This window comes from Mytilus californianus, unplaced genomic scaffold (assembly GCF_021869535.1).
Source record: "Mytilus californianus isolate M0D057914Y unplaced genomic scaffold, xbMytCali1.0.p SCAF_13, whole genome shotgun sequence".
Taxonomy (NCBI): domain Eukaryota; kingdom Metazoa; phylum Mollusca; class Bivalvia; order Mytilida; family Mytilidae; genus Mytilus; species Mytilus californianus.
In genome coordinates, this window is record NW_026262615.1 from 44,084,427 (window position 1) to 44,112,082 (window position 27,656).

General features: G+C 32.7%; 2 protein-coding genes across 3 annotated transcripts; both read left to right on the top strand.

The window, feature by feature from the left end:
* Positions 1-1,042: 1,042 nt before the first annotated feature.
* On the top strand, positions 1,043-27,532 carry LOC127723728 (cholecystokinin receptor type A-like). Of its 2 annotated transcripts, none has more exons than XM_052230478.1 (2): positions 1,043-1,091; positions 25,296-27,532. In XM_052230478.1, exon 2 carries the CDS (start codon positions 25,297-25,299, stop codon positions 26,422-26,424), a length of 1,128 nt encoding a protein of 375 aa, XP_052086438.1. In that variant the 5' UTR covers positions 1,043-1,091; position 25,296; the 3' UTR covers positions 26,425-27,532. The 2 variants fall into 2 exon arrangements, with proteins under 2 accessions (XP_052086438.1, XP_052086437.1); XM_052230477.1 differs by lacking the exon at positions 1,043-1,091 and adding an exon at positions 23,278-23,414.
* Positions 2,119-3,213, top strand: LOC127723948 (high-affinity lysophosphatidic acid receptor-like). Its single transcript, XM_052230663.1, has one exon. It carries the CDS (start codon positions 2,119-2,121, stop codon positions 3,211-3,213), a length of 1,095 nt encoding a protein of 364 aa, XP_052086623.1.
* Positions 27,533-27,656: the final 124 nt, after the last annotated feature.

Genomic DNA, 27,656 nt, shown 5'->3' on the forward strand with positions numbered 1-27,656 from the left:
ATTTTGAAAAACGGTTGGATTTTAAATGTTCATTATTTGTTTACAGCTGCTTTGATTCGAGCGGAAATAATGAGTTTTATGTAGACGAAATGCTTTTCTGGCGTATTCAATAATTAAAATGATATATTTGAAAGTTATTTAATCGATTATTTTCATTTTTAAATATTGGCTGGTTTATTTCAAATATATTTAAGTTTGTTGTATAATGTCTGGATTTCAAAATGTTTTGTGATTCAAAATATATCATTCTTTTACATCTTAAATCGCCTTCGTGGTATACAGGTAACATGAAGGTATGCCAGACCAAATACTTAGACCTGGTACTTGTTACTTCTCCACTTTGCTTAAATCATGAAGTATGTAGCAATTAGAGAAAGGTCTAAAATTGTTTGCTTTAACAAAATGTGTTTTGTTGTTTGATATGTCTCTTTTTAGACATTAACTTTGTTAACAAGAATTTGAAAAGTTTGAGTTATCAATAACATTTAATATCATAAAACATAAAGGTATAAATAATGTCAATCAAAGTCATCGCGAACATTTTTGCCCTCGGGGTATTCAAACTTATAATTAAATTCAATACGAATGCCGAAGTCTAGTATGAAATGTATATAAAAGACTAAAACAAGAGCAATCGATTGATATCAGAGAAAGTGCAAATAGAATGAATGGACAAAATTGATCGCCAATGGCTAATCAGTTAGGGCAAGTAGTTTCTCGTGATAAAATGTATGGTATTGACCCTCATTGTTAAATGCTGCCCAAATGTCTGCAGTGTAGAATAAGTTTAAAACTCTTTTTAGATGGGCATTGGGTTTCACTTTCAAAATTGCGTTTAAAACAGTATTCACCCATATATGCTTGTATATGACTAAAAATTTTACCCACAGTAGGTTTTGCCATATTGACTTTAGTTTTGTTATAAACAATATGTGTTCATTGGATGCACCAAGGGCGTGTAGTGATATGAATAATCTTACTGTTGTATATTAAAACTTTCTACTTGAACATTATATCACTTAAGGATAAATTATCTATCATCTGTAGAAATACATACAACTATATGCACAGAGACAACAAAGATTATTCAGGTATGTGTTTAATGTCAAATACGATTTCATTGGTTAATCATATATAGATATAACGTATTAAGACAATGATTGATAATTTCTTGACCTTACTGAGATAGTCATAATTTAGTTTTTTTCTCGAAATATATTATAAAAGAGCCATTCTCTATAAGAAAAATAAGAAAGAATATCCGGAATTTCCGAATTGATCAGTATTTTACCCGACTTTGAGCACTGATAGGTATTTCGTTGAGATAAGTTTTTATTGGTAAAGGAAGCCCGAGTGCCCGGAGAGAACCACCCACCTGCGACAGGAAAACTGACGATCGAAGTCAATTAAGATTGGAGTCGAACGCACCTGCCACGTGCGGAGCTCGAATTTACAACCTCAGTGTTGACAAACTAGTGATACATACGTTGAACTACTTTAACAACTCGGTCAATGAGGCCCTCCGAATTTCAAGATGGTGTATAGAAAGTCTAGTTCGCCGACTGGTCTATGGCAAAGGTTGTGTTGCCATACTTTCATGGAAGCAGATGTTCAAATCCAGCGTGCTTACTTCGAGCTTGGGAATCGTGGATTCAATCACCGCCTGCTCAGACCTGAACTTTGTTGTAGCTCCTACGCTAGAAACGCGGCAATTATGAGTAAGAGCAAAGATGTGTCGGCTCAGAGTCAGAGTAATGGGTAGCGGAATGATATTATGTCTTTCTGAGAACAGTTGTGAACTTTCATCTTGTGAACTAGCACGTAAAATATCTAGCTTAGCATCGGTGTCTATCGTAAATCAGGTACTTATTTAATTAACATTTACAGGTTCTTGTCCTTGATAGACATTTGATACTTTCTACTGACGTTTTACACAAAATCATCATTGTGTGTTTCATGTACAAAAATAACAATTTTGCATTCGCTAACAATATATGAATTGTAACTTTGATTTAAGGCAAATATCATACCCCATTGAACTAACAGTTATTTTGTTTACGTTGTTGAAATAAAAAGATATTAAACAGCTGTATACTTTTTTCCTATATAATTTTCAGAATGGCATCAAATTTTACAAACGGAACTTCTTTAAGATTGAGTGAAATTGAATACCAGGAATTTCTGGACAGAGGGATTCCAGCTACAATCTTCCTGCTATTTTTGTCAGTCGTAGGAACAATTGGCAATATACACACAATCTTGGTATATTTGTTATCACCGATCATGGCAAAATATTCCGTTCGAGTTTTTATCATTTGGCTTGCCTTTATCGATCTAACAGCATGTTTGTTTTGTATGCCTTTTGAGATTTTTGATATTAGATACAACTACACATTTTCATCTGTAGGTGCTTGCAAATTCTTTAGATTTCTAAATCACATTGTAACAGTTGCCTCCGGCTGTTTATTGACTTCAATTGCTATTGAGAGATATAGGAGTATTATCAAAAACTTGCCCGTACTATTTGCTAATTCACAGAGATCGACTGTCATATCTGCCAGTCTGGTAGGATTATCTATGATATTGTCAATTCCTGCAATTATATTGTATGGTCTGAACGAAAAAGAAACATCTATGTTCGGCCGGACCACAAAGGATTGTAGAATTTTATCAGAATATCACAGTATACTTAATGTAGGAGTTTATTACAGTATATTAGTAATTATAGGTTCAGTTGGCACTGTCATGTGCATCGTTTCATATGGAAGAATACTGTGTAAAATTTGTACTCGGAAAGATTGGAGGGAATCGTTAGGAAAGAAAACAGATTCGTCTTCCAATTTATCTTCGGAGACTACCAAAGTAATATCTACTATTCAAAACGGGGAGGAAAAAATAATGAAAGTACACATTGAAAAGAAAAAGGCTACTCGTTCATCACACAATCTTGGAAATGCGATTCAACTAACAACAAGCCTCATGATAGCAACCGCTATTTCCTATATAGGATATATGTTGCATGTTTTCACAGATATAGTCAAAATGCTAAATCCTAAGATGTATCAAAATATTGTCCGACAAGTATCCCAAATTCTATTGCGCGGATATTTTGTTAACAATGCAGCCAATCCCATCGTATTTTGTCTTTTGGATAGAACTTTTCGACAGGAATGCTTGAAATTGTATGGAAAAACATTTTGGAAGAAACATTAATCGCCGGCATACCACTGATGTTACTTTCAAACACAACTTGATAAAAAGTGTTTTTTAACATTTGTTTATGAGAGAATGGCAAAAAAGGGTATAATATTTTGCGAATGGCGTACGTGCGATTCTCATTGCTTGAACTTTCATGTATGCCAATTGGTATGTCATGTTAAATATTCACATATTACAGCTCCGAATGGAGCAAAATATGAGGAAGACAGCGGAATAAAACAATACAAGCTGACTTAATAAAATTGACTGAACATTATCTCATGCCTTTAAAGTTTGACAATCACATAATTATGTTGTTCAAGGGAGTCTGCTGTATAAGTAACTATATCATATCAGTATGTATGGAAGTATTATTGTAACATATATTAGTATGGGGAAAGTGTTTTGAGTTAATTCTTACATGTTTATGCCCATGTCTGAAAAGTGTATTAAATTTTACAAAAAATTTTCAAAGATACAAAGATTTGGCTTGAAAAATAAGCTATGACAAAACTGTAATACAAACAGGATATCACATCAAGCGTTTTAGTGTGATTACGTTTATGGAGCCCGTGAAATTAAATACCACCCATGTAAATTCATTGATCTTTTTAATACATTGATTCTTTGGTTATCAATTTAACAGAGTAGTAAAATACCTGAAATTTTGTTTAAATAGAATAAAACATAACTAAAGATGTATAACAATACAGTTATGAACAATTATGGTCCTACTTCCTGTCGAGATTTATATATTGTCATTGCAAAAGATCATCTCTTAAAGCCAGTTTATGACGTCTTTACACTAAATCGGTTGGATGTGTACTGACTGACACTTGTTTGGAACACTTAAGATATTTACTAGTTGTGGTTGACTTTGAACTAGCATTCAGTAACTGAGAGTTATCTCACATTGGTACTTTGTGTGTCTTCTGTCATTTTTATACTTGTGTTTAGTGTTGCGTGTCGATCTGAATAGTAAATCCCTTTCCAACTGTTTAAGCTGTTTCTTCGTACGTAATGTAAATGTTTGTCGTTGTTGGCTGTCTGTCAGATCTGTTTTCGTTAGCTATTAAATCATACAGTTAATTTCAGGCAAGGATATTATGTCGGCCTACATTTTATAGCGACAGAAATTTGTTATACATGCTTATGAATGCATAAAGCCAAATGTAAGCTTCTGTCGAAATTGTAATTGTATCTATGCATTGCAGATTCTACCTTAGATCATGGACAAATTCTATTTTAAGAATAGTCAAGACCATGTAGAAGATGATTGATCCCGGTCTTTTCAGTCCTGCATCGATAGGGAGTTTACAAAATATGAAGACAATTACTTAGATTCGGAAGTTTGATGAAATACAAACTATATTAATTTGTATTAGATATGAAATAAAACCAATATTTAACGACCCCGTTGCTTTCTATGTTAAATTATCCAATGTAAATCATTCAAAGGCCTTAAGTTCAATTGAAGCGACAGTCATTCCATGACAGTATTGACATTCTGGTTACTCTTGCTGGAAAAATCAACACACCTTTAATTAAATACAAGAGCGCACGGACAAGTTCGGTAGTACAATAACAGGTATTTCAGACCCGAGAAACAGTTATATGTTATCCTGGTTCAATTTCGTACAATATTGTTATGATTAATACAATCGTTCAACCATGGTCCATAATGATTCCCATTCCTTCAACTTTCATTTGATACCGAAATCACCCACATGGTTTACATATATCAAAAATGACAGCTAAGCGTAGAAACAAAATAGTTTTGATTTATGGACTACTTTCTTGTATGTTCTTTATAACCGGATTTGAATTAGTGATTCCATACCATATTTTCAGCTTTATTTGTTATCAACTTGTTTTGATTCAAAAAAATATTTAAATGCATGAATTGATTGATATCTTAAATGTTTTCCACCAAATGTATGAAAATTATTCTATCTCACAATTCAATGTATTGTGTCCACTCAACCTAACCAATTTCACACAAACCCGCCTAGATCCCTAGGTATTCGGACTGTTATCTTTTCAACAAGTACGAGTTAATCAGTCTAGTACCAAACATGGTTAATATTCATATCAGATTACATTTACTCGTCCCAACTATGTATGCAATGCGACGTAAAACAGCCAACCGTCCAGATAATTCGCGTTATTTGGCTCGTGACATGAATTGTTGCAAGATACAAAAGCATAAATAACATATTGGCTGCTGTTTAAATTAAGAACTATACAAACCGTGCATAGATACTCCTTCAAGTGAATGGAAAGCTCATTTTTGGAAAAAACAGTCATCGTGTTTTAAAGCTTTGTTCCCAATCGTTTTATGTCTCATTTCCTTGCAAAGATGCACAATATGCTGTCAATTATCTGTGGTAAAAATAAAAATAATTATCAGATGGATGTCAAACAATCTTTGACAAAACCGGAATGTAAAAAAAAAAAACGGCATCAGCACATGCAAAAGATCTTAGTAAGAGGTTAGTTATAGTATGATGCAAGGCTTTGCAATAAAATGTAAGTTCAAAATTTCATTCTGAATTAACATTTACTACTGAAGACTCCAGGGGAAATTCCTTTGGTATCTTCCGACTTTCTTCTACTTTTACATTGGTTATTAAGGTCGAATACAATTCATGACAGAACTTTGATGGAATTTTTGCTAGATCCAAAATGCATAGCATATCGGTACAGGAAAAATATCATACAAGAGAAATAATTAAAAACCGTAAAACCATTTTAATCTGCCAAATGTTACTGTAAAATATATAGAGTGACCCGATAGCCCGCCCGATGACCGCCCAACCGCCCACTCATTCACCCACACGCCGCCCACCGCCCCCAGCCACCACCGTCATAGTTAAGTACCTGACAGTAATTCTCTTGTTGTTCGATTGGAAATCGTCTTCAACATACTGTTCATAAAATCAGGTTGTATATACTAAAATTGAATTTGGACGCGCGTCTAGCGTGCAAAATTGTAGTCATCGGGTCCCTGATGGTTGATACATCTTCAACATCGAAACTTTATTAATTAGAGTACTAGTATACATGCTACAAACCCCTTCTACAAGTAATCTTTTTATGGAACGCCTGCAATAGTAGTTCTGCCCTCTCCGATAATAGAATGGCATTATGTTTCTAGGTTTGTTGGTCCGTCCGTTCGTCGGTTCGTCAGTCCATCTCTTCTTCTTATTTATCGTTCGTCTGTCCGTCAAATATCAGGTTGAATTGATGATTAGTTAAGCATTACGATGTAATCACAGAAATCTGATACGTAGTACTCATGTTCATTATGATGCGAAATTTTATAAATAATGCCAAAACACGGTTTTCAACTCCTATTTCATGATTCACTGAACATGTGACATTGGTACAAACTCATGTTAAAACTTTTCGTAAAGGGAATTTACCATGACGTCACATCATTTTGAAATTTACACATGTTCATTATGATTTGATCTACTCTATATACATTCAAAATTAAAGGATTGACCACATGTTGACAGTTCAGCGAATAAAGAAATATAGTGCGAATGGGGTATGGTGTCATATGGAAACACATTCTTATATTTAACTAACTTTAAAACCTTAAATGTGGATATTTCATTTTTCCTGTGTAGAAAAAAAAATCTTGTAGATTTCAAATTCCGCTCAATAGAAACATTATTCATTCCCATACTAACTTTTAAATAATATATTTTTTTGTTCAATTTTCTGTTGTCATTCCATAAAAGAAAATGATTGTGCCCTAAAAATATGCTATTTCACAAACAAACGGAAGAAATCCGTTCTTATATTTAACTAGTTTTTAAACCTTAAATGATGAGATTTTATTTTCCGTGTGTAAAAAAAAAGTTGTTGTTTTCAAATTCTGCTCAATAGAATCTTATTTATTCCCATACTTACTTAATGCATGTGACAACATTGCCCTTTATCTATTGTTATCATTACAATTTAAAATTTAAAATTTAATTTTTGCAGAACACAAGGAAGATATTGAGCATGTGCTGGAGATTAACTTGTAATTACGACAAATTAAGGAGTGGTTTTATTGCTCTGCACTTCTGATACATTTATACGAAAATTCTGCGAAATGATGTTATCTTTTTTGGCGCCTAAACTAAGTGACGTCAAAGGTATGCCTCCGGCGTCAAACGTAAACACCGGGCGTTTTCTGGCTACTTTTCCGGCTCAAAATGTAATAAAATTCGATTAAAAGAATATATCTAGGTGCAAAATGTGAGTTTTCTGCTTATTATTGGAGAAATTACATGTCAATACATTCCAGAATTCAAAATGTCGGCTTCCTTAGTTACAGATAGGGAGGTAGAGAATTTTACGCTTATTGTCATCCAACGAAACCCATTGATACACAATAATTGCATTAGAATAACTTGTTATTACGAAAAATATAGGAGTGGTTATATTGCTCTGCACTTCCAATACATTAAGAAAAGGAAAGACAATAATGTTATCTATTAATCATCAGTTAAGAAATAATAAAAAAACATTTTATTAACCAAAAATAAAAAGCAGGAAAAAGGCAAAATTTCTAGCGGAAAACAGTATGTTAAAAATAGTTTTAGGTTGATGACATTTTTTTTTACTTAATGAAGAATGGTCGTAGTCCAAGTTTGAAAAACGTATAGATATAAAATGTTAATTATTTTTTAACGGCTGGTTTGATTCGAGCGTTAAATAATGATTTCATGTAGACGAAATGCTTTTCTGGCGTATTCAATAATTAACCTGATATATTTGATAGTTATTAGATCGATTATTTACTTAAATACTTAAAACCTGGTACTTATTCATGATGTTACTGCTCCACTTTGCTTAAATCACGAAGTATGTAGAAATAAGAGCAAGGTCGAAAAGTTTTTGCTTTAACAAAATGTGTTTTGTTGTTTGTTTGGCGACATGTCTCTCTTTAGACATTAACTTTGTTAACAAGCATTTTGAAAAGTTTGAGTTATCAATAACATTTAATATTATGAAACATATAGGTATAAATAAGGTCAATCAAAGTCATCGCGAACATTTTTGTCCTCGGGGTATTCAAACTTACAATTAAATTCAATATGAATGCCGAAGTCTAGTATGAAATGTATATACAGAACTATAACAAGATCAATCGATTGATAACAGAGAAAGTGCAAGGAGTATGAAAGGACAAAATTGATTGCCAATGGCGAATCAGTTAGGGGAAGTATTTTTTCTTGATAAAATGTATGGTATTGACCCTCATTGTTACGTGTTGCTTAAATGTTTTTAGTTTAGAATCAGTTAAAAACTCATTTTAGATCGGCATTGGGTTTCACTTACGAAATTGCGTTTAAAACAGTAAACAGCAATATATGATTGTATAGACTAAAAATACGACAACCATATATGACTGTATAGACTAAAAAATTCACCGAAATTAGGTTTTATATTAACTTTAGTTTTGTAATAAACAATACGTTTTCATTGGATGCACCAGGGGCGTGTAGTGATATGAATAAACTTTCTGTTGTATATAAAAACTTTCGACTTGAACATTAGATCACTTAAGGACAAATTATCCATCATCTGTAGAAGTACATACAACTTTATGTACAGAGACAACAAAGATTATTCAGGTATGTGTTTAATGTTACATACGATTTCAATGCCTTATCATATATGATTATAACGTATTATGACAATGGTTGAAAATTACTCGATACACAAGAAACATCCAGACATTCATCCATTTAACCTTTTAACCATTGAATAATACCTGTAAATTTAAACTTTGGGAAAGATTTTGATATAATAAGAAACATTTTTATTCAAAGAAAACTATTTTCTATTTTTGTATTCTGGCACATCCGATGTAAGAAGTTGTTGTGTAGGACGTACACTACCGTCAACCGATTAACTAATTTAATTTCATTCAATAATCTAATTTCAATTATCTGATATTGATCATGACAAATTACTATAATTCTACTTTTTAATTGCCCAAAACTGAACCCGAATGGAGGCAAATACATAAGAACTTCGGATGGATAGTTTGAACATATTGATGATTGTTACCATTTTAAGTTGAGGTGTCATTACATGATTTAAAATCATAAAAGAAACTTCTGACTGATATAATTCGGATAAAAAAAAATTCAACAAGGAAGTTATTTATTGATTTGTTTTTTTTCACAAATCTGTGATTGGTGTTTTCGTGTAGTTAATGCTGATTTAAAACTGATCTATTCCGATTTGATTGTCTAGCGCTTGAAATACATTTGGAAATGGGGAAACAAATTGTTGCGCCTTAAATCATCGGACATTCATTGGTCAAATCAATTTTTTAACGAAGTACAGGAACAAGGAAACCATTTTAACACTAACAAACTTGTGGTTTTATGGCTGGTTTTTAAAAGAGAGGTGAAGGATACCAAAGGGACATTCAAACTCAAAAATAAGCTGACAACGCCATGGCTAAAAATGAAACAGTCCACAAAACACAACATAGAAAACCAAAGACTGAGCTACACGAAACCCACCAAAAAATGGTGGTGATCTCAGGTGCTCCGGAAGGGTAAGCAAATCCTGCATCACATGTGAAACCTGTAGTGTTACTCATGTTAGTGATAAGTCTAATTCAGAAGTGCAGATTCGGGGAAAATGGGACGGGATTGTAGTTGCGACAATTGGAACATATTCGTCGTCATCTGTGAAACGGCCTATCTTTTAAGGTTAAGCAACTCGTGAAGGCGTCCGTAAAATTTACGTATGCTGGCGCTGCTGGAATGTTGCTACATAGGAATGGAAAGTTCACTATTGGGAAGCTGAAATCATCTCTTTTGTTGTCAAGTTTTGTTTTCAACCGACCATCATTGTCAATTTTTAGATGTCAGCCAAGATATGAGACATACTTGACTGTATCTGTTGTATCCTTTATTTCAAGTAGATGGGATAGATGTCATCAACATAGTCACCAAATTTAAATTTTTTAGTGAGAGAACATTGTCCATATGGCGGAAAGTGAAATTAAAGGACACTTCTAACTTCCGAAGAAGTTCCTGTATGAAATGAGCCTCATATGAATAAAGGAACAAGTCGACAAGAAAGGGAACAACTACAATCATATCCCTTTTTCTGCAATTATGACCAATTACACTTGCAACTGGGTTTGTACTAACATGAGCAACACGAGAATAATGCTTTGAAACACATAGATAAAGATATATGTTTATGACTCAGAAATGTTTTTACTGCAATGAAATGTATGATTTATTCCACACAACTTTCAGATCCAAGAGAATATTGTTTTACCTTTTTTCGTACGAAACTGGATGTGACATACTATGATTTGGTTGTATCACATCTAAAGAAGACTTTTTAGTTGAATAACTTGAATGTGATTTTACTTTTCATTTGTAATACTGGTTATTTCAAGCATTACCATCAAGTTTCGTCATAATCACTTCAATCAGTTCAACAGAGAAATTTAGTGTAATGTAAAACGACATCTACAGCGATTTAAGCAAATTTCTTCGAAAAATCCAAATCACAGCGCAGCTTGATAGAATATAGTGAAACCAATAAATGATCTAATATTCATCTCATCTACAGACACACAGCTGAATATGATACAAAAAATGACCCTAAGATGGTAAATACCACTAATGGACATCTTTGGCTTCATTAATACCGCTCAATTTCTCAAAATTATAACTTTTTAGGCCAATAAATAAAAATTGTTGGGTAACTATTACACATTCATGCAAGGAATGTGATACTAGAAATAAATGAGTAATTGAAGTGTTCAAGCTGAATGAACTATCCATATTAAAATGTGTTTTTGATAATCAATTCAATCAGAATATTTCATTTTTGCAATATTTTACAGAAATAGCATAAAATTTTAACAAATGAGAGACATACAAGGTCAAGGGTGCATGTGCAGCTTCTCTAAATAGGAGTATTGTTTTTCCCCTATAGACTTTGTTAAATTGGGACTTTTCAAAAAAATTATACAGGATTTATCTGTGTTTCAAATAAAGAAATACTTGGCAGGAGTAAAGTTTTATCCTGTCCAGTACTACAGACAAAATTTCATATAACATTAGATAATAACCGTCACTGGAAGTTAACTAATAAAATTTACCCCTATTTCTGTTTACAAAGCCTTAGTAACCATGTAACCTCATGTTTCCAAAATATTTTGTAGAAAAACCAAATAAAAAAAAAAGAATAATGCTTTGAAACACCAAAGGTATATGTCTATGCTGTTTTCTGCTCTTTGGTCTGGTTGTTGTTTCTTTGAAACATTCCCCATTTCCATTCTCAATTCTATGACTCAGAATTTTTTTTATTGCAATGAATTGTATGATCAATTTCCTACAACTGTCAAATTCAAGGGAATATTTTTTTCGACCCTTTTTCGTATGAAACCGATTGTGACGTACTATGATTTGGTGGTATCACACATTTATTGTGACCATGTTTAGTTGACGTACCATTACATGGATTTAAATGGTCAAACAATTATTTTGATACAAATGATAATAACCACAGATACTTTGATACTTCAATTTAACCCCTTAGCTAGAGATGCGTCACGGCGTGTTCAGTTATTAAAAGGAAAATAATGTCAACATTGAAAGTGAAACAAGGGTAAACCATTTAATTGACCTATTTAATCCACAAAAACTCATTCTTATACAGGTAAAAACGATGATTAATATATATTTTCAAACTATAATATGAAATCAAATAGACCTAGAAAAATTCAATTGCACGAGTTCGTAATCTATCTATATCTCTATTTATATTTATATCGGGTCATATGACCATCGGCAGTCTTCGGAGGGATCATCGATAGTTACTTAGATGGCGTCTAGGCTAAAATACACACGAAATGCAGATATTATCGACCCCATTCATTGTTAATTGTTTATTTTAGACTTTTTATAATTTGGATATACGTTGTAGTATGTTATAAATCAAATTTGAGAATTTTAGGCAAATCGGTGAACACGAATTTGACAGCTAATGCCCCTTTGAAAGGAGCAGAAAATCAAATCGGTTCAGAATAATTTTCTGTTTCAGCAGTAAAGTCGTCTTACTGCAGATTGTTACGCTTTGAGCTAAACATTATAAAGTAAAACCACAAAAATACTGAACTCCGAGGAAAATTCAAAACGGAAAGTCCCTAATCAAATGGCAAAATCAAAAGCTCAAACACATCAAACGAATGGATAACAACTGTCATATTTCTGACTTGGTACAGGAAAATTAGTGTCACGTGTCGGGCTTGTAAAAAAGCCTGATATTTGAAAATTGCAACTATGTACATGTTTTTTTTATTTTATATTTTCCTGTTTATGTTTAGCTTCTATATAAAACTTTTAGTAAAATCTATATTGAGATTCACATCTCTTTTGATTAAAATGTGCATGCATTAAGCTCCTTTTTACTGATTTTTAAATTTTGTTAATACATGTCTTATGTTGTATTGTTACACCACTGTCCCATGTTAGGGAAAAGGTTTGAATCCAGCAAAGATTAACCCCACCACGTTTTGTATGTGCTTGTCCCAAGTCAGTAGCCTGTAATTCAGTGGTTGTCGTTTGTTGCTGTATACCATATTTGTTTTTCGTTCATTGTTTTGTACATTAATCAGGACATCAATTTTCTCGTTTGAAGTGTTTTACATTTGTCATTTTGGAACGGTAAGGGTCATACTCATTGTTGAAGTCCGTGCGAAGACCTTTAGTAGTAAACTTCTATGTAATTTGGTTTCTGGTGTAAAGTTGTCTCACTAGCAATCATACCACATCTTCTTATTTTTATATGTAAATACATATCTCAATCGAAATATTTTCGAGGATATCAAACTACGGTATATTCTAATTAGTCATGTGAATTGTCGAATGAAAAAAATAATAATACATGCATATTCAGGACGAAAACATAAACAACAAGTTATGCAAGCAATGCATGTTGAAAGTGAGTATGAACGGAGAACGCAGACTGCCGCTGGCATATTCATTAGGGCTAGTAATGGTTGGTTATTTGTTTTTATAATGTGCCTCGTACAGACTATCATGATATACGCATATACTTTAAAATAAAAAAAACCACGTTTTTGCTACTTTATGTTTACATTCAGACAAATTATTTCTACCCTCGTAATAAATTGATTTGTGCATTTTTTCAATTTTGAATTATCAATTCATCCAAATTATTATAAGCTTAAAAGTGAGGTTTTTAAAGACAACTGCAATAACATTTTATGTGATTGAACTGTTATATTAGTTGACTTTGAATGTGATAAATGGGATTCAAGTCAATTAAGATTTGAGTAGAACGCACCTGACAAGTGCGGAGCTTGAATTCACAACATCAGTATTGACAAGCTAGTGATACAGAAGTTGAACTACTATGACAACTCGGTCACCGAGGCCCTCGGAATTTCCAGATGATGAATAGAAAGTCTACATTGCTGACTATAAACTAAGGGATAGGTGTGTTTGGATAAGAAACCCCGACGGCCGGAGGCCGGAGGGGTTTCTCATCCAGACACGCCGTATCCAGAAGTCTATAACTAACTTACACCCGATGCTAAACCCTATATTTGTTTACATTGAATATTAATTGAAAAAGAACGGAAAACATTTTTATTGACAATATTAAACCATGATTAATAAGAAAAAAATTATTTGTTTAGATGAAACCCTACTAGTAACCTTACTTTGACGATCTTTATTAAAATTTTGACAAGTGAGTGGATTTTACAAATGTCAAAGTTGCCGTTTTGCATATTCCCGTTAAATCCATGTGCTTTTATGGATCAGCAGGTCAAGGTTGACCACATCATGCATTCTTATTACTTATAGGTTAGACAATACTTGGTCATGTTTTATGAATATTAAAAGCCCGATGCGTAGCCGAGGGTTTTAAATGTCATAAAACATGACCAAGTATTGTTTGACCAATTTAGAACATATTTAAACCTTCAAATGACATAAAAAAAAATCATCCTTTCTTATTGTAATAATCAGCCCTTCATATGAGTTCACTTTAATAGTTAACGTGGTTAATTAAGTCATATGTTAAATGGTAATTTAATAGCACTGAAATAGTTTTTTTTATGACAAATAGGATGATTTGTTCAAAAATGGAGTTTTTTTCTGCTTCAGGTAAATTTTGATACCTTTTTATATCTCAAATTCCTTTTTTATATCTCAAAAAACTTTTGAAAAGCACATAATTACCTTTTCGAAAGCTGTATATTTGTATATTAATTATAAAACTTAATAAATAGATAAAATCACTATCCTTCCAACATCAAATGTTTACTTTTCTATTGACGAATGTACTGGTTTTCACAAATTGCCTTTGCCTTATAGGTCAACAGTCATTGTTTCTTACAAATCATTGACTTTAAGGTTTCGTTTAAAAAATTGATTAAATATCATTCAACCTACACCTTTAACCCCTTTTCATTTGTTGTGTGTTGTATATATGTACAATTATATATCTTTTGCAATATTCAAAACTCAACTTAAGATGTTTTATAATTGTATTATCTTGTTCTTATTTAACATGTTTAAAATAATTTGACAAAACAAATTACTTATGATTTTTTTTGCTGTTTTCCTATGGAAATTTCCTCAGGGGTTTGTAATACACTTCGTTAGTGCAGTTAAGAGTTCACTTTCATAATTAATCTACAATGAAAAGTCATTCATGTATAGAATTTTATAGTGCATGGAAAGCCATATACTATGAAAAATAGAAGGCAAAATACCTTTTATCCATTGGACGAGAAGGGGTGAGTATGTTCTAACAAAAATATACATCATGCTTTTGTATGTAATTGTCAATATGGACGGGTATAAGACGGCTGACATTTTGAGTCACGCGTTGGATTTGGTAGAAGAGACTAAAGATAAAGGCAATATTTATAATCGAAAGTACTTACATGTATCAGCTTAATGTAGGTAATCGTAAATGTATTTTACATGTAAAAAGCACCCCACCCCCTCTTCTCAACATTAAATAATCATTCGTATTCGATCATTCTGATGGATATGTGTGTCTGGATTAGAAACCCAACGACGGACACGCTTAACATACAAAAATAGAGATTGCATATGTAGGAACACCCCTTTTTGGTGGGGAGGGGGGGGGGGACCGAGGGTTGGAACCCCATAATGGGGGCATATGACTGGAACCCCCCACCCCTCATTTATCCTGGGTTGGGAACCCCCTTTTAAAAACGGTTGGATCCGGCCCTTGGTGCCATCATTAATCTGCAACAATCCAAACAATATTGATATTTATTTTATGATTAAGACTAAGTCCAAATGAAAACTAGAAGTTTTTAATGTATAATTTAAATACAAAATCTTTACAAGTATGTTCTTTAAGACATTGCCATATGGGATTAAAATTTTAGTTTCAAGCAAAGGAGTATTCAAATGATTTTTTTTTTATTTAAAATAGATGCTAAATATTATTTTCGCTGTTGGAATTTCCTGAAATATGTTTTTTTTTAATATGTCTTGAAACAACTTGTAGTAAACACTATTAGTAATCTGTCATGTTCATGCTATTAAAAAAATAATTTCTATTGTTATGAATAACAATGGACTGTGTTTTCGGGGTGTAGAAAAAAGCAGGGGTTTCCAGAAACCCCGCTCGTCACACCATGTGGTCACAATCCATTGTTATTCGTAACAATAGATCTATTCAATTTATACTTGTTTCAGAAATAGAAACTATGAAGTATAACAATAGAACTAGGGTGTAAGTCTTCCTGAGAACTGTTTTGAACTTTCATCTTGTAAAGTAGCACGTAAAATATCTGGCCTATCATCCGTCTATCTATAGTAAATGAAGATACTTATTTAATTCACATCTACACGTTCTCGTCTTGATGAACATTTGATATTTTCTGCTGATGTTAAACACAAAATCTTTATTGTGTGTTTCATATACAAATATAACAATTTTACATTCGCTAAAAATATATGAAATCCAACTTTGATTTAAGGAAAATATCATACCCCATTGAACTAACAACTCTTTTATTATGTTGTTGAAATGAAAATGAAATGAAAACAGCTGTATACTTTTTTCCCTATATGATTTTCAGAATGGCTTCAAATTTTACAAACGGAACTTCTATAAGATTGAGTGAAATTGAATACCAAGGATTTCTGGACAGAGGGATTATAGCTACAATATTCCTGTTATTTCTGGCAGTCGTAGGCACAATGGGCAATATACACACTATCTTGATACAATGTTATCACCGATCATGGCAAAAGTTCCGTTTGAGTTTTTATCATTTGGCCTGCATTTATCGATCTAACAGCATGTTCGTTTTGTATGCTTTTCGAGATTTTTTATATTAGATAAATCTACACATTTTCATCTGTCGGTGCTTGAAATTCTTTAGATTTCTAAATCACAGTGTAACAGTGGCATCCGGCTGCTTATTGACTTCAATTGCTATTGAGAGATATAAGATAATTGTCAAAAACTTGCCCGTACTATTCGCTAAATCACAAAGGTCGAATGTCATATCTGCCTGTCTGGTAGGATTATCTATGATATTGTCAATTCCTGCAATTATATTTTATGGTCTGCACGAAAAAGAAACAGATCTTTTTGGCCTAACCGCGAAGGATTGTAAAATTTGATCAGAGTATCACAGAATACTTAATGTAGGAGTTTATTACAGTATATTAGTATTTATAGGTTCAGTTGGCACTGTCATTTGCATCGTTTCATATGGAAGAATACTGTGTAAAATTTGTACTCGGAAAGATTGGAGGGAATCATTAGGAAAGTAACCAGATTCGTCTTCCAATCTGCCTTTGGACCCCACCCAGGTAATATCTACTATTCAAAACTGAGAGGAAAAAATGATAAGATTACACGTTGGAATTTCTTATAGTGAAAAGAAAAAGGCTACTCGTTCATCAAACAATCTTGGAAATGTTATTCGACCAGCAATAACCCATATGAAAGCAACCGTTTATAAATAAGGATATAAGTTGTATGTTTTTACAATAATGACCAAAATGCTAAATCCTAAGATGTATCAAAATATAGTCCGACAAGTATCCCAAATTCTATTACGCGGATATTATGTCAACAATGCAGCCAATCCCATCGTATTTTGTCTTTTGGATAGAACTTTTCGACAGGAATGCTTGAAATTGTATGGACATTTTTTTTGGAGTAACATTTATCGCCGGCATAACGCTGATGTTACTTTCTAGCAAACACAACTTAATAAAAAGTAATTTATACATTTGTTGATGAGAGAATGGCAAAAAGGGTATAATATTTTCAGAATGGCGTATGTGCGACTCTCATTGCTTGAACTTTCATGTATGCCAATTGGTATTGCATGTTAGATATTCACATCTTACAGCTACGAATAAAACAAAATGTAAGGAAGCGTAATTAAACAATACAAGCTGACTAAAAAAAAATTGACTGAGGATTAGCTCATGCCTTTAAAGGTTGACAATCCCATATGTTGTTCAAGGGAGTCTGTAGTATAGGTAACTATATCAAACCAGTATGTATGGAAGTATTATTGTAATATATATTAGTTTAGGGAAAGTGTTTTGATTTAATTCTTACATGTATATGCCCGTGTCTGAAAAATGTATTCACAAAAATACCAAACTCTGAGGTAAACTCAAAAAGGGGGAAGTCAATTAAACCTGACAAAACTACATGATACCTTGCATCATCCAATAAAATGACTGCAAATTACCACCACATTCCTGACTTGCTACAGGATGCTTGAGATTTCAATGAGCGTAATGTTAATATAACAATTAAATTATCAGTTCAGGGATTTCTTAAGAACAAATAACTTGAAACCTTTTTACTAAATTCTTTCAAAGATACAAAGATTTCGCTTGAAAAATTTGATTGTAGCTATGGAAACTGTATTACAAACAGGATATCACACCCTGCGTTTTAACGTGATTAAGTTTATAGAGCCCGTGAATTTAGATACCATCCATGTAATTCATTGATTATTTGAATACGTTTATTCTGTGGTTATCAATTTAACAATGTAGTAAGATACCTGAAATTTTGTTTAAATAGAATAAAACATAACTAAAGATGTATAACAATACAGTAATGGACACTTATGGTCCTACTTCCTGTCGATATTTATATATTGTCATTGCAAAAGGTCATCTTTTAAAGCCAGTTTATGACGTCTGTACACTAAATCGGTTGGATGTGTACTGACTGACACTTGTTTGGAACACTTAAGATATTTACTAGTTGCTGTTGACTTTGAATTAGCATTCAGTAACTGAGAGTTCTCTTAGATTGGTACTTTGTGTGTCTTCTGTCATTTTTGTAGTTGTGATTAGTACTGCGTGTCGATCTGAATAGTAAATCCCTTCCCAACTGTTTAAGCTGTTTCTTCGTACGTTATGTCAATGTTTGTCGTTGCTAGCTGTCTGTCAGATCTGTTTTCGTAAACTATTTTATCATACAGTTAATTTCATGCAAGGATATTATGTCGGCCTACGTTTTATAGCGACAGAAATTTGTTATACATGCTTATGAATGACTAAAGCCAACTGTATGCTTTTGTTGAAATTGTAATTGTATCTATGCATTGAAGATTCTACATTAGATCATGGACAAAATCTGTTTTGAGAATAGTCAAGACCATGTAGAAGATGATTGATCTCGGTCTTTTCAGTCCTGCATCGATAGGGAGATTACAAAATATGAAGACAATTACTTAGATTCTGAAGTTTAATAAAATACAAACTCAGATATGGAATAAAACCACTTATCAACGACCCCATTGGTTTCTATGTTAAATTAGCCAATGTCAATCATTCATAGACCTTAAGTTCAATTGAAGTGACAGTCATTCCATGTCAAAACAATACATTCTGGTTACTCTTGCTGGAAAAATCAACACACCTTTAATCAAATACAAGAGCGCACGGACAAGTTCGGAAGTACAATAACAGGTATTTCAGACCTGAAAAACAGTTATATGTTATCCTGGTTCAATTTTGTACAATATTGTTATTATTAATACAATCATTCAAACAGGGTTCTACAATGATCCCCAATCCTTCAACTTTCATTTGATACCAAAATCACCCACATGGTTTACATATATTAAAAATGACAGCTATGCGTAGGAACTAATTTGTTTGATATATGGACTACTTTATTGTACTACCTGGTTTGAATTAGTGATTCCATACCATATTTTCAGATTTATTTGTTATCAACGTGGTTTGATTAAACAAATATTTAGATGTACGGATTGACTGATATCTTAAATGATTTCCACCAAATGTATGAAAATGATGCTACCTCACAATTCAATGAATTATGTCCACTCAACCTAACCAATTTCACACAAACCCGCCTAGATCCCTGGGTATTCGGACTGTTATCTTTTCAACAAGCACGATTAAATCAGTCTAGTACCAAACATGGTTAATATTCATATCAGATTACATTTACCCGTCCCAACTATGTATGCAATGTTTGCTACTCGACGTAAAACAACCAACCGTCCATATGATTCGCGTTATTTGGCTCGTGACATGAATTGTTGCAAGATACAAAAGCATAAATGACATATTGGCTGCTGTTTAAATTAAATAAGAACTATACAAACCGTGCATAGATACTCCTTCAAGTGAATGGAAAGCTCATTATTGGGAAAAAGCAGTCATCGTGGTTTAAAGCTTTGTTCCCAATCGTTTTATGCCTCATTTCCTTGCAAAGATGCACAATAAGCTGTCAATTATCTGTGGTAAAAATAAAAAAAAAATACCAGAGAGACGTCAAACAATCCTTGACAAAACCGAAATGTAAAAAAAACAAAAAAAAAAAAACGGCATCAGCCCATGCAAAAGATCTTAGTAAGAGGTAAGTTATGGTATGCTGCAAGGCTTTGAAATCGAAATAAAAAGTAAGTTCAAGATTTCATTCTGAATAAACATTAACTACTAAAGACTCCAGTGGAAATTCCCTTGGTATCCTCCGACTTTCTTCTACTTTTACATCGGTTATAAAGGTCGAATACAATTCACGACAGCACTTTGATGGAATTTTTGCTAGATCCAAAATGCATAGAATATCGGTAGAGGAAAAAATATCATACAAGAGAAATAATTAAAAGCCGTAAAACCGTTTTAATGCTAAATGTTACTGTAAATTATATAGAGTGACCCGATAGCCCGCACGATGATCGACCAACCGCCCACCCATTCGCCCGCACGCCGCCCGCCGCCCCAGCCACCACCGTCCTAGCTACGTACCTGATAGTAATTCTCTTGTTGTTCCATTGGAAATCGTCTTCAACAGACTGTTCATAAAATTGGGTAGTATATACTAAAATTATATTTGGAGGTGCGTCTAGCATGCGAAATTATAATCATCGGGTTCCTGATGGTTGATACAACTTCAACATCGAAACTGTACTTATTGTAGTACTAGTATACAGGCTACAAACCCCTTCTACAAGTAATCTTTTTTATGGAACGCCTGCGATAGTAGTTCTGCCCGCTCCGATAGTAGAATGGCATTATGTTTCCAGGTATGTTGGTCCGTCCGTTCGCTTTTTCGTCAGTTCATCTCTTTTATTCTATCGTTTGTCTGTCAGTCTAATATCAGTTTGAACTTTTGATTAGTTAAGCATTACGTTGTAATCACAGAAACCTGATACGTAGTACACATGTTCATTATGATGCGAACTGTACAAAATAATGCCAAAACACGGTTTTCAACTCCTATTTCATGATTCACTGAACATGTGACATTGGTACAAACTCATGTTAAAACTTTTGGTAAAGGGAATTCACCATGACGTCACTTCAATTTGAAATTTACTACACGTGTTCATTATGATTTGATCTACTCTATATAAATTAAAATTTTAGGGACTGACCACATTTTGACAGTTCACCGAACAAAGAAATATAGTGCGAGTGGGGTATGGTGTCATATGGAAACACATTCTTATAACTTTAAAACCTTAAATGTGGATATTTCATTTTCCCTGTGTAGAAAAAAAAATCTTGTCGTTTTCAAATTCTGCTCAATAGAAACCTTATTCATTCCCATACTAACTTTAAAATAATATACTATTTTGTTCAATTTTCTGTTGTCATTCCAGAAAAGAAAATGATTGTGCCCAAAAAATATGCTATTTCACAAACGGAAGAGAACAGAAAAATTTGTATTAGAATGCATATTACAAAATTGCCCTTTATCTATTGTTATAACAATTTAAAATTCAAAATTTAATTCGAAAGAAATCCGTTCTTATATTTAACTAGTTTTTTTTCACCTTAAATGATGAGATTTCATTTTCCGTGTGTAGAAAAAAAAGTTGTTGTTTTCAAATTCTACTCAATAGAAACATGAGAAATCTTATTTATTCTCATACTTACTTAATGCATATGACAAAATTGCCCTTTATCTATTGTTATCATAACAATTTAAAATTAAAAATTTAATTTTTGCAGAACACAAGGAAGATTATGAGCATGTGCTGGAGATTAACTTGTAATTACGACAAATTTAGAAGTGGTTTTATTGCTCTTCACTTCTGATACATTTATACAAAAATTCTGCAAAATGATGTTATCTTCTTTGGCGCCTAAACTAAGTGACGTCATAGGTATGCTTCCAGCGTCAAACGTAAACACCGGGCGTTTTCTGGCTTCTTTCCGCCTCAAAATAATAAAATTTGATTAAAAGAACGTGAAGAAGATGTATAGGTGCAAAATGTGAGTTTTTTGCTTATTATTGGAGAAATTACATCAATACATTCCAGAATTCAAAAAATGTCTGCTTCTTTTGTTATAGACAGGGAGATAGAGAATTTTACGCTTTTTGTCATCCAACCAAACCCATTGATACAAAATAATTAGAATAACTTGTAATTACGAAAAATGTAGGAGTGGTTATATTGCTCTGCATTTCGAATACATTAAGAAAAGGAAAGACAATGATGTTATGTATAAATCATCAGTTAAGAAATAATAAAAACCATTTTATTAACAAACAATAAAACACGAAAAAGGTCAAATTTCTAGCGGAAAAACAATATGTCAAGAATAGTTTTAGGTGGATGACTTTTTTTTTTCTTAAGGAAGAATGGCCGTAGTCCAAATTTGAAAAACGTATGGATATAAAAAGTTAATTATTTTTTAACAGCTGGTTTGATTCGAGCGAAAATAATGAGTTTCATTAAGACGAAATGCTTTTCTGGCGTATTCAATAATTAACCTGATATATTTGATAGTTATTAGATCGATTATTTACCTAAATACTTAAAACCTTGTACTTGTTTATGTTGTTACTGCTCCACTTTGCTTAAATCATGAAGTATGTAGAAATAAGAGCAGGTCGAAAAGTTTTTGCATTAACAAAATGTGTTTTGTTGTTTGTTTGGCGACATGTCTCTCTTTAGACATTAACTTTGTTAACGAGCATTTTGAAAAGTTTGAGTTTTCAATAACATTTAATATCATAAAACATATAGGTATAAATATGGTCAATCAAAGTCATCGCGAACATTTTGTCCTCGTGGTATTCAAACTTACAATTAAATTCAATATGAATGCCGAAGTCTAGTATGAAATGTATATACAGAACTATAACAAGATCAATCGATTGATAACAGAGAAAGTGCAAGGAGTATGAATGGACCAAATTGATTGCCAATGGCGAATCAGTTAGGGCAAGTAGTTTCTTGATATAATGTATGGTATTGACCCTCATTGTCAAGTGTAGCTCAAATGTCTTCAGTCAGGAATCAGTTTAAAACTCTTTTTAGTTGGGCTTTGGGTTTCACTAACGAAATTGTGTTTAAAACAGTAAACAGCAATATATGATTGTATAGACTGAAAATACGACAACTATATATGATTGTATAGACTAAAAATAGGACACCCATATATGATTGTATAAAAGACTATACATTTTACCCACATTATTTTTTCCAATATTGACTTTAGTTTTGTAATAAACTATATTTTTTCATTGGATACACCAAGGGCGTGAAGTGATATGAATAAATTTACTGTTGTGTATAAACACTTTTGACTTGAACATTAGATCACTTAAGGATAAATTATCTATTATCTGTAGAAGTACATACAACTATATGCACAGAGACAACAAAGATTATTCAGGTATGTGTTTAATGCCACATACGATTTCAATGCATTATTATATATGATTATAACGTATTATGACAATGGTTGAAAATTACGCGGTACACAAGAAACATCAAGACATCAATTCATTTAACTTTTTAACCATTGAATAATACCTGTAAATTAAAACTTTGGGAAAGATTTTGATATAAAAAGACACATTTCAAAGAAAACTATTTTCTATTTGTATTCTGGCACAGACACAACACCTTCTGATGTAGAGCAAGAAGTTGTTGTGAAGGACGTACAATACCGTCAACTGATTAACAACCTGTATTTTATTCAATAATTTAATTTCAATTATCAGATATTAATCATGACAAATTACGATAATTCTATTTTTTAATTGCCCAAAACTGAACCCGAATGGACGCAAATATATCAGGACTTCGAATGGATATTTTGTTCATATTGTTGATTGTTACCATTTTAAGTCGAGGTATCATTACATGGATTAAAATCATAAAATAAAATTCTGACCGATGTAATTCGGATAAAAAAAATTCAACAAGGAAGTTATTTATTATTTTTATTTCACAAATCTGTGATTGACGTTTGCCTGTAGTTAATACTGATTTGAATCTGATCTATTCAGATTTGATTGTCTAGCGCTTGTAATACATTTCGAAATGGGGAAACAATTTATTGCGCTTTAAATCAGCGGACATTAATTGGTCAAATTAATTTGTTAACGAAGTACAGGAAAAAGGAAACCATTTTAACACTTACAAACTTGTGGTATTATGGGTGAAGGATACCAAAGGGACATTCAAACTCATAAGTCGAAAATAAACTGACAACGCCATGGCCAAAAAAAGACAAACTGACAAACAACAGTCCACAAAACACAACATAGAAAACAAGGACTGAGCTACACGAAACCCACCAAAAATGGGGGTGATCTCAGGTGCTCCTGAATGGTAAGTAGATTCTGCTCTACATGTGACACCCGTCGTGTTATTCATGTTAGTGATAAATCTAATTCAAAAGTTCACATTCGGTGAAAAGGGGACGGGATTGTAATTGCGACAATTAGAACATGTAGAACATATCCGTCCTTTTCTGTGAAACGGCGTTTATATTAAGGTTAACCAACTCGTGTAGGCGTCCGTAAAATGTACGTATGCTGGCGCTGCTGGAATGTTGCTACATAGGAATGGAAAGTTCACAATTGGGAAGCTGACATCATCTCTTTTGTCGTAAAGTTTTTCTTTCAACCGATCATCATTGTCAATTTCTAGATGTCAGCCAAAATATGAGACAGACTTAACTGTATCTGTTGTATCCTATATCTAAAGTAGATGGAATAGATAACTATAACGTATTATGACAATGGTTGAAAATTACCCTGTAAACAAGAAACACCAAGAAATTCATCCATTCAACTATTAAACTTTTGAATCTATCTTGCAAATTAAAACTTGGGACAAGGAAGAAAATTATTTTTAATATTTAACATTAACTTATTGCATTTTATTGAATAAAGTACAATCAAAAGTGTCTATGTTATCATATGCGAATTAGGCTATACGAACATATGTGAATCAGGTGATGAGAACATATGTGTATCAGTTCATAAGAACATATGTGAATCAGTTTAGAAGAACATATGTGAAACAAGTTATAAGAACATATGTTAATCAATTACAAACACAATAAACTCACTCGATCCTATAGATGAAAGTAAAATATCAAAGGCCGCTGATTTAAAAATTGAATTAATCATTCAGTGGTACACGAGACAAAAATACTCTCGAGTTCTACTCGAAAAACAAAAATTGTGCACGTAGCTTTCATTCATTAATGTTTTTTGCTATTAAAATCAAAAGCATAAAAGGTTTTGTTTACAATTTTCAGGATGGCATTACATTTAACAAAAGAAACTGATACCAGTTTGAGTGAAATAGAATACAAAAGATTTCTGGACCAAGGGATTCCAGCTACAATATGCCTTAGTTTCTTGTGTATCGTAGGAACAATTGGAAATATACACATGATATTAATATTCAAGATATCGCCGGTCATGGCAAAATATTCGATTCGAGTTTTCATCATTTGGCTTTCATTAACTGATCTTATAGCATGTTTGTTTTGTATGCCATTAGAGATTTATAATATTCGATACAGCTACACCACATCTATCAGTGGTTGCAAATTCTTCATTTTTCTTTTTCATGTGGTTGCCTTGGCCTCAAGTGGATTTTGGACTACGATTGCTGTTGAAAGATATAGAATTATTGTAAAAAAAGTGCCAATGTTCTTAAACTCTCAGAGGTCGAATAATGTCATATCTGCTGTCCTGGTAGGAGTATCTGTGGCATTGTCAATTCCTGTCGTAATATTTTTTGGTCCAAACGAAATAAAAACAGTTTTCCCTGGTCTCACCGGAAAGGATTGCACTGTTTTATCCCAGAATGTAAATATACATAATGCAGGAATTTACTACATCATAATACTTAGTACTCTTTGTTCAGTTTTCGCCGTTGTGTGCATCGTATCATACGGACGAGTACTGTGGGACATTTGTAATGGGATAAAAATTAGGAAATCATTAAGAGGAAATTCAAATTCGTCTTTCAATTCACCTACGCATATAAGATTCGGGAATACCCATGTAAACTCATCTATTCAAAATGAGGAGATACTAACAATTCACGTACCAGCCGAAAAGGGTCACAGGACGAACGCATCGTACAATCTTGAAAACTCACTTCGACTTACAGTCAGTCTCATGATAGCAACCACTGTTTCGTATATAGCATATATGTTGTTTGTTTGCATGATAATGATAAAACTGCTGAATCCTAAGTTATATAAAACCACTATCCAACCGGTAACAGCTATCCTTCTGCGTGGATATTTTGGTAGCAATACGTCAAATGCTTTCGTATTTTGCCTTTTTGATAGAACTTTTCGACAGGAATGTTTGAAATTGTATTGGAAAATATGGTCTAAAATCATTTCTCGACGGCTTGAAACTGTTTGAGTTTTCTATCTAAAACGACTTATATCATACAGTGAACTCTGCATAAAATTTTTTGAGGAACTGAGATATTACTGCAAATTTAATGCACACGCATAGTACTTGCATGTTAGGCTTTACTTTATTTTGCTTGACAACCATTTATAAAATTGCAATATGATTATAAGTAAAAAAAAATATAAATAGTTTGAAAGACTATCAAATGGTATAAAAGTGAAAGGAATTGTACAATGTGTGTTTGTTCAATACTTGATAAAGCTCTTTAGTTTTCTATGATGTGTTTTGTAAACTGTTGTTTGTCTTTTCGTAGTTTTTCGTTTCTTGCCATGGCGTTGTCAGTTTGTCTTTGACTGATACGTTTGAATGTCCCTTCGATATCTTCCGCCTGTCTTTGATAAATGATAGGTAACTGATGACCTGTTTAAGCTGAAATTCGTATATTCGTTTTGCATAGGTATGAATAATTCATTGGAAAAAGGAACAATCAGTTTAGCTCTGCTTCAAATCACTGAGTGCTTGGTATCCAACGTGATTTAGCTTTTACATTAAAACGTCTTTTTGTTATAGTACAGGCGCGTTCAGCTATCATCAAATCTTTGATATCATAAAACTATGTTTCTCTTGCATAAAGTAAAATCACAAAAATACTGAACTCCGAGGAAAATTCAAAAAGGAAAGTCCCTAATCAAATGGCTAAATCAAAAGCTCAAACACATCAAACGAATGGATAACAACTGTCATATTCCTGACTTGGTACAGGCATTTTCTTATGTAGAAAATGGTGGATTGAACTGGTTTTATAGCTAGCTAAACCTCTCACTTGTATGAAAGTTGCATCAAATTCCATTAAATTGACAACGATGCGTGAACAAAACAAACAGACACAATAGGTAAAAATGTCAAAAATAGGGGTACAACAGTCAACATTGTATTATCATCTTAATCACTATAAAAATAAACAAATGTAACAAAGAAGCACAACAAACTTACATCAAATTTAACATCCTCATTTTGCTTTTTATCATACAATTTTATTATCTATGTAAAATCCACCCATTAAGGATGGAAGGTTTTGATATGACAACACGTATATAAAACAATGTTAAGTTAATATGCAAAGAGTACCATGTACTAACTTCTATTTACTAATTATGAGATATGGTATGATTGCCAATATTACAACTATCCACCAAAGTTCCAAAGAAGTGGATGAAAGCAACTATGGACAGCAGTAC

Coding starts and splice junctions, on each gene's coding strand:
- LOC127723948 (XM_052230663.1), top strand. CDS start 2,119: ATGGCATCAAATTTTACAAACGGAACTTCTTTAAGATTGAGTGAAATT.
- LOC127723728 (XM_052230478.1), top strand. CDS start 25,297: ATGGCATTACATTTAACAAAAGAAACTGATACCAGTTTGAGTGAAATA.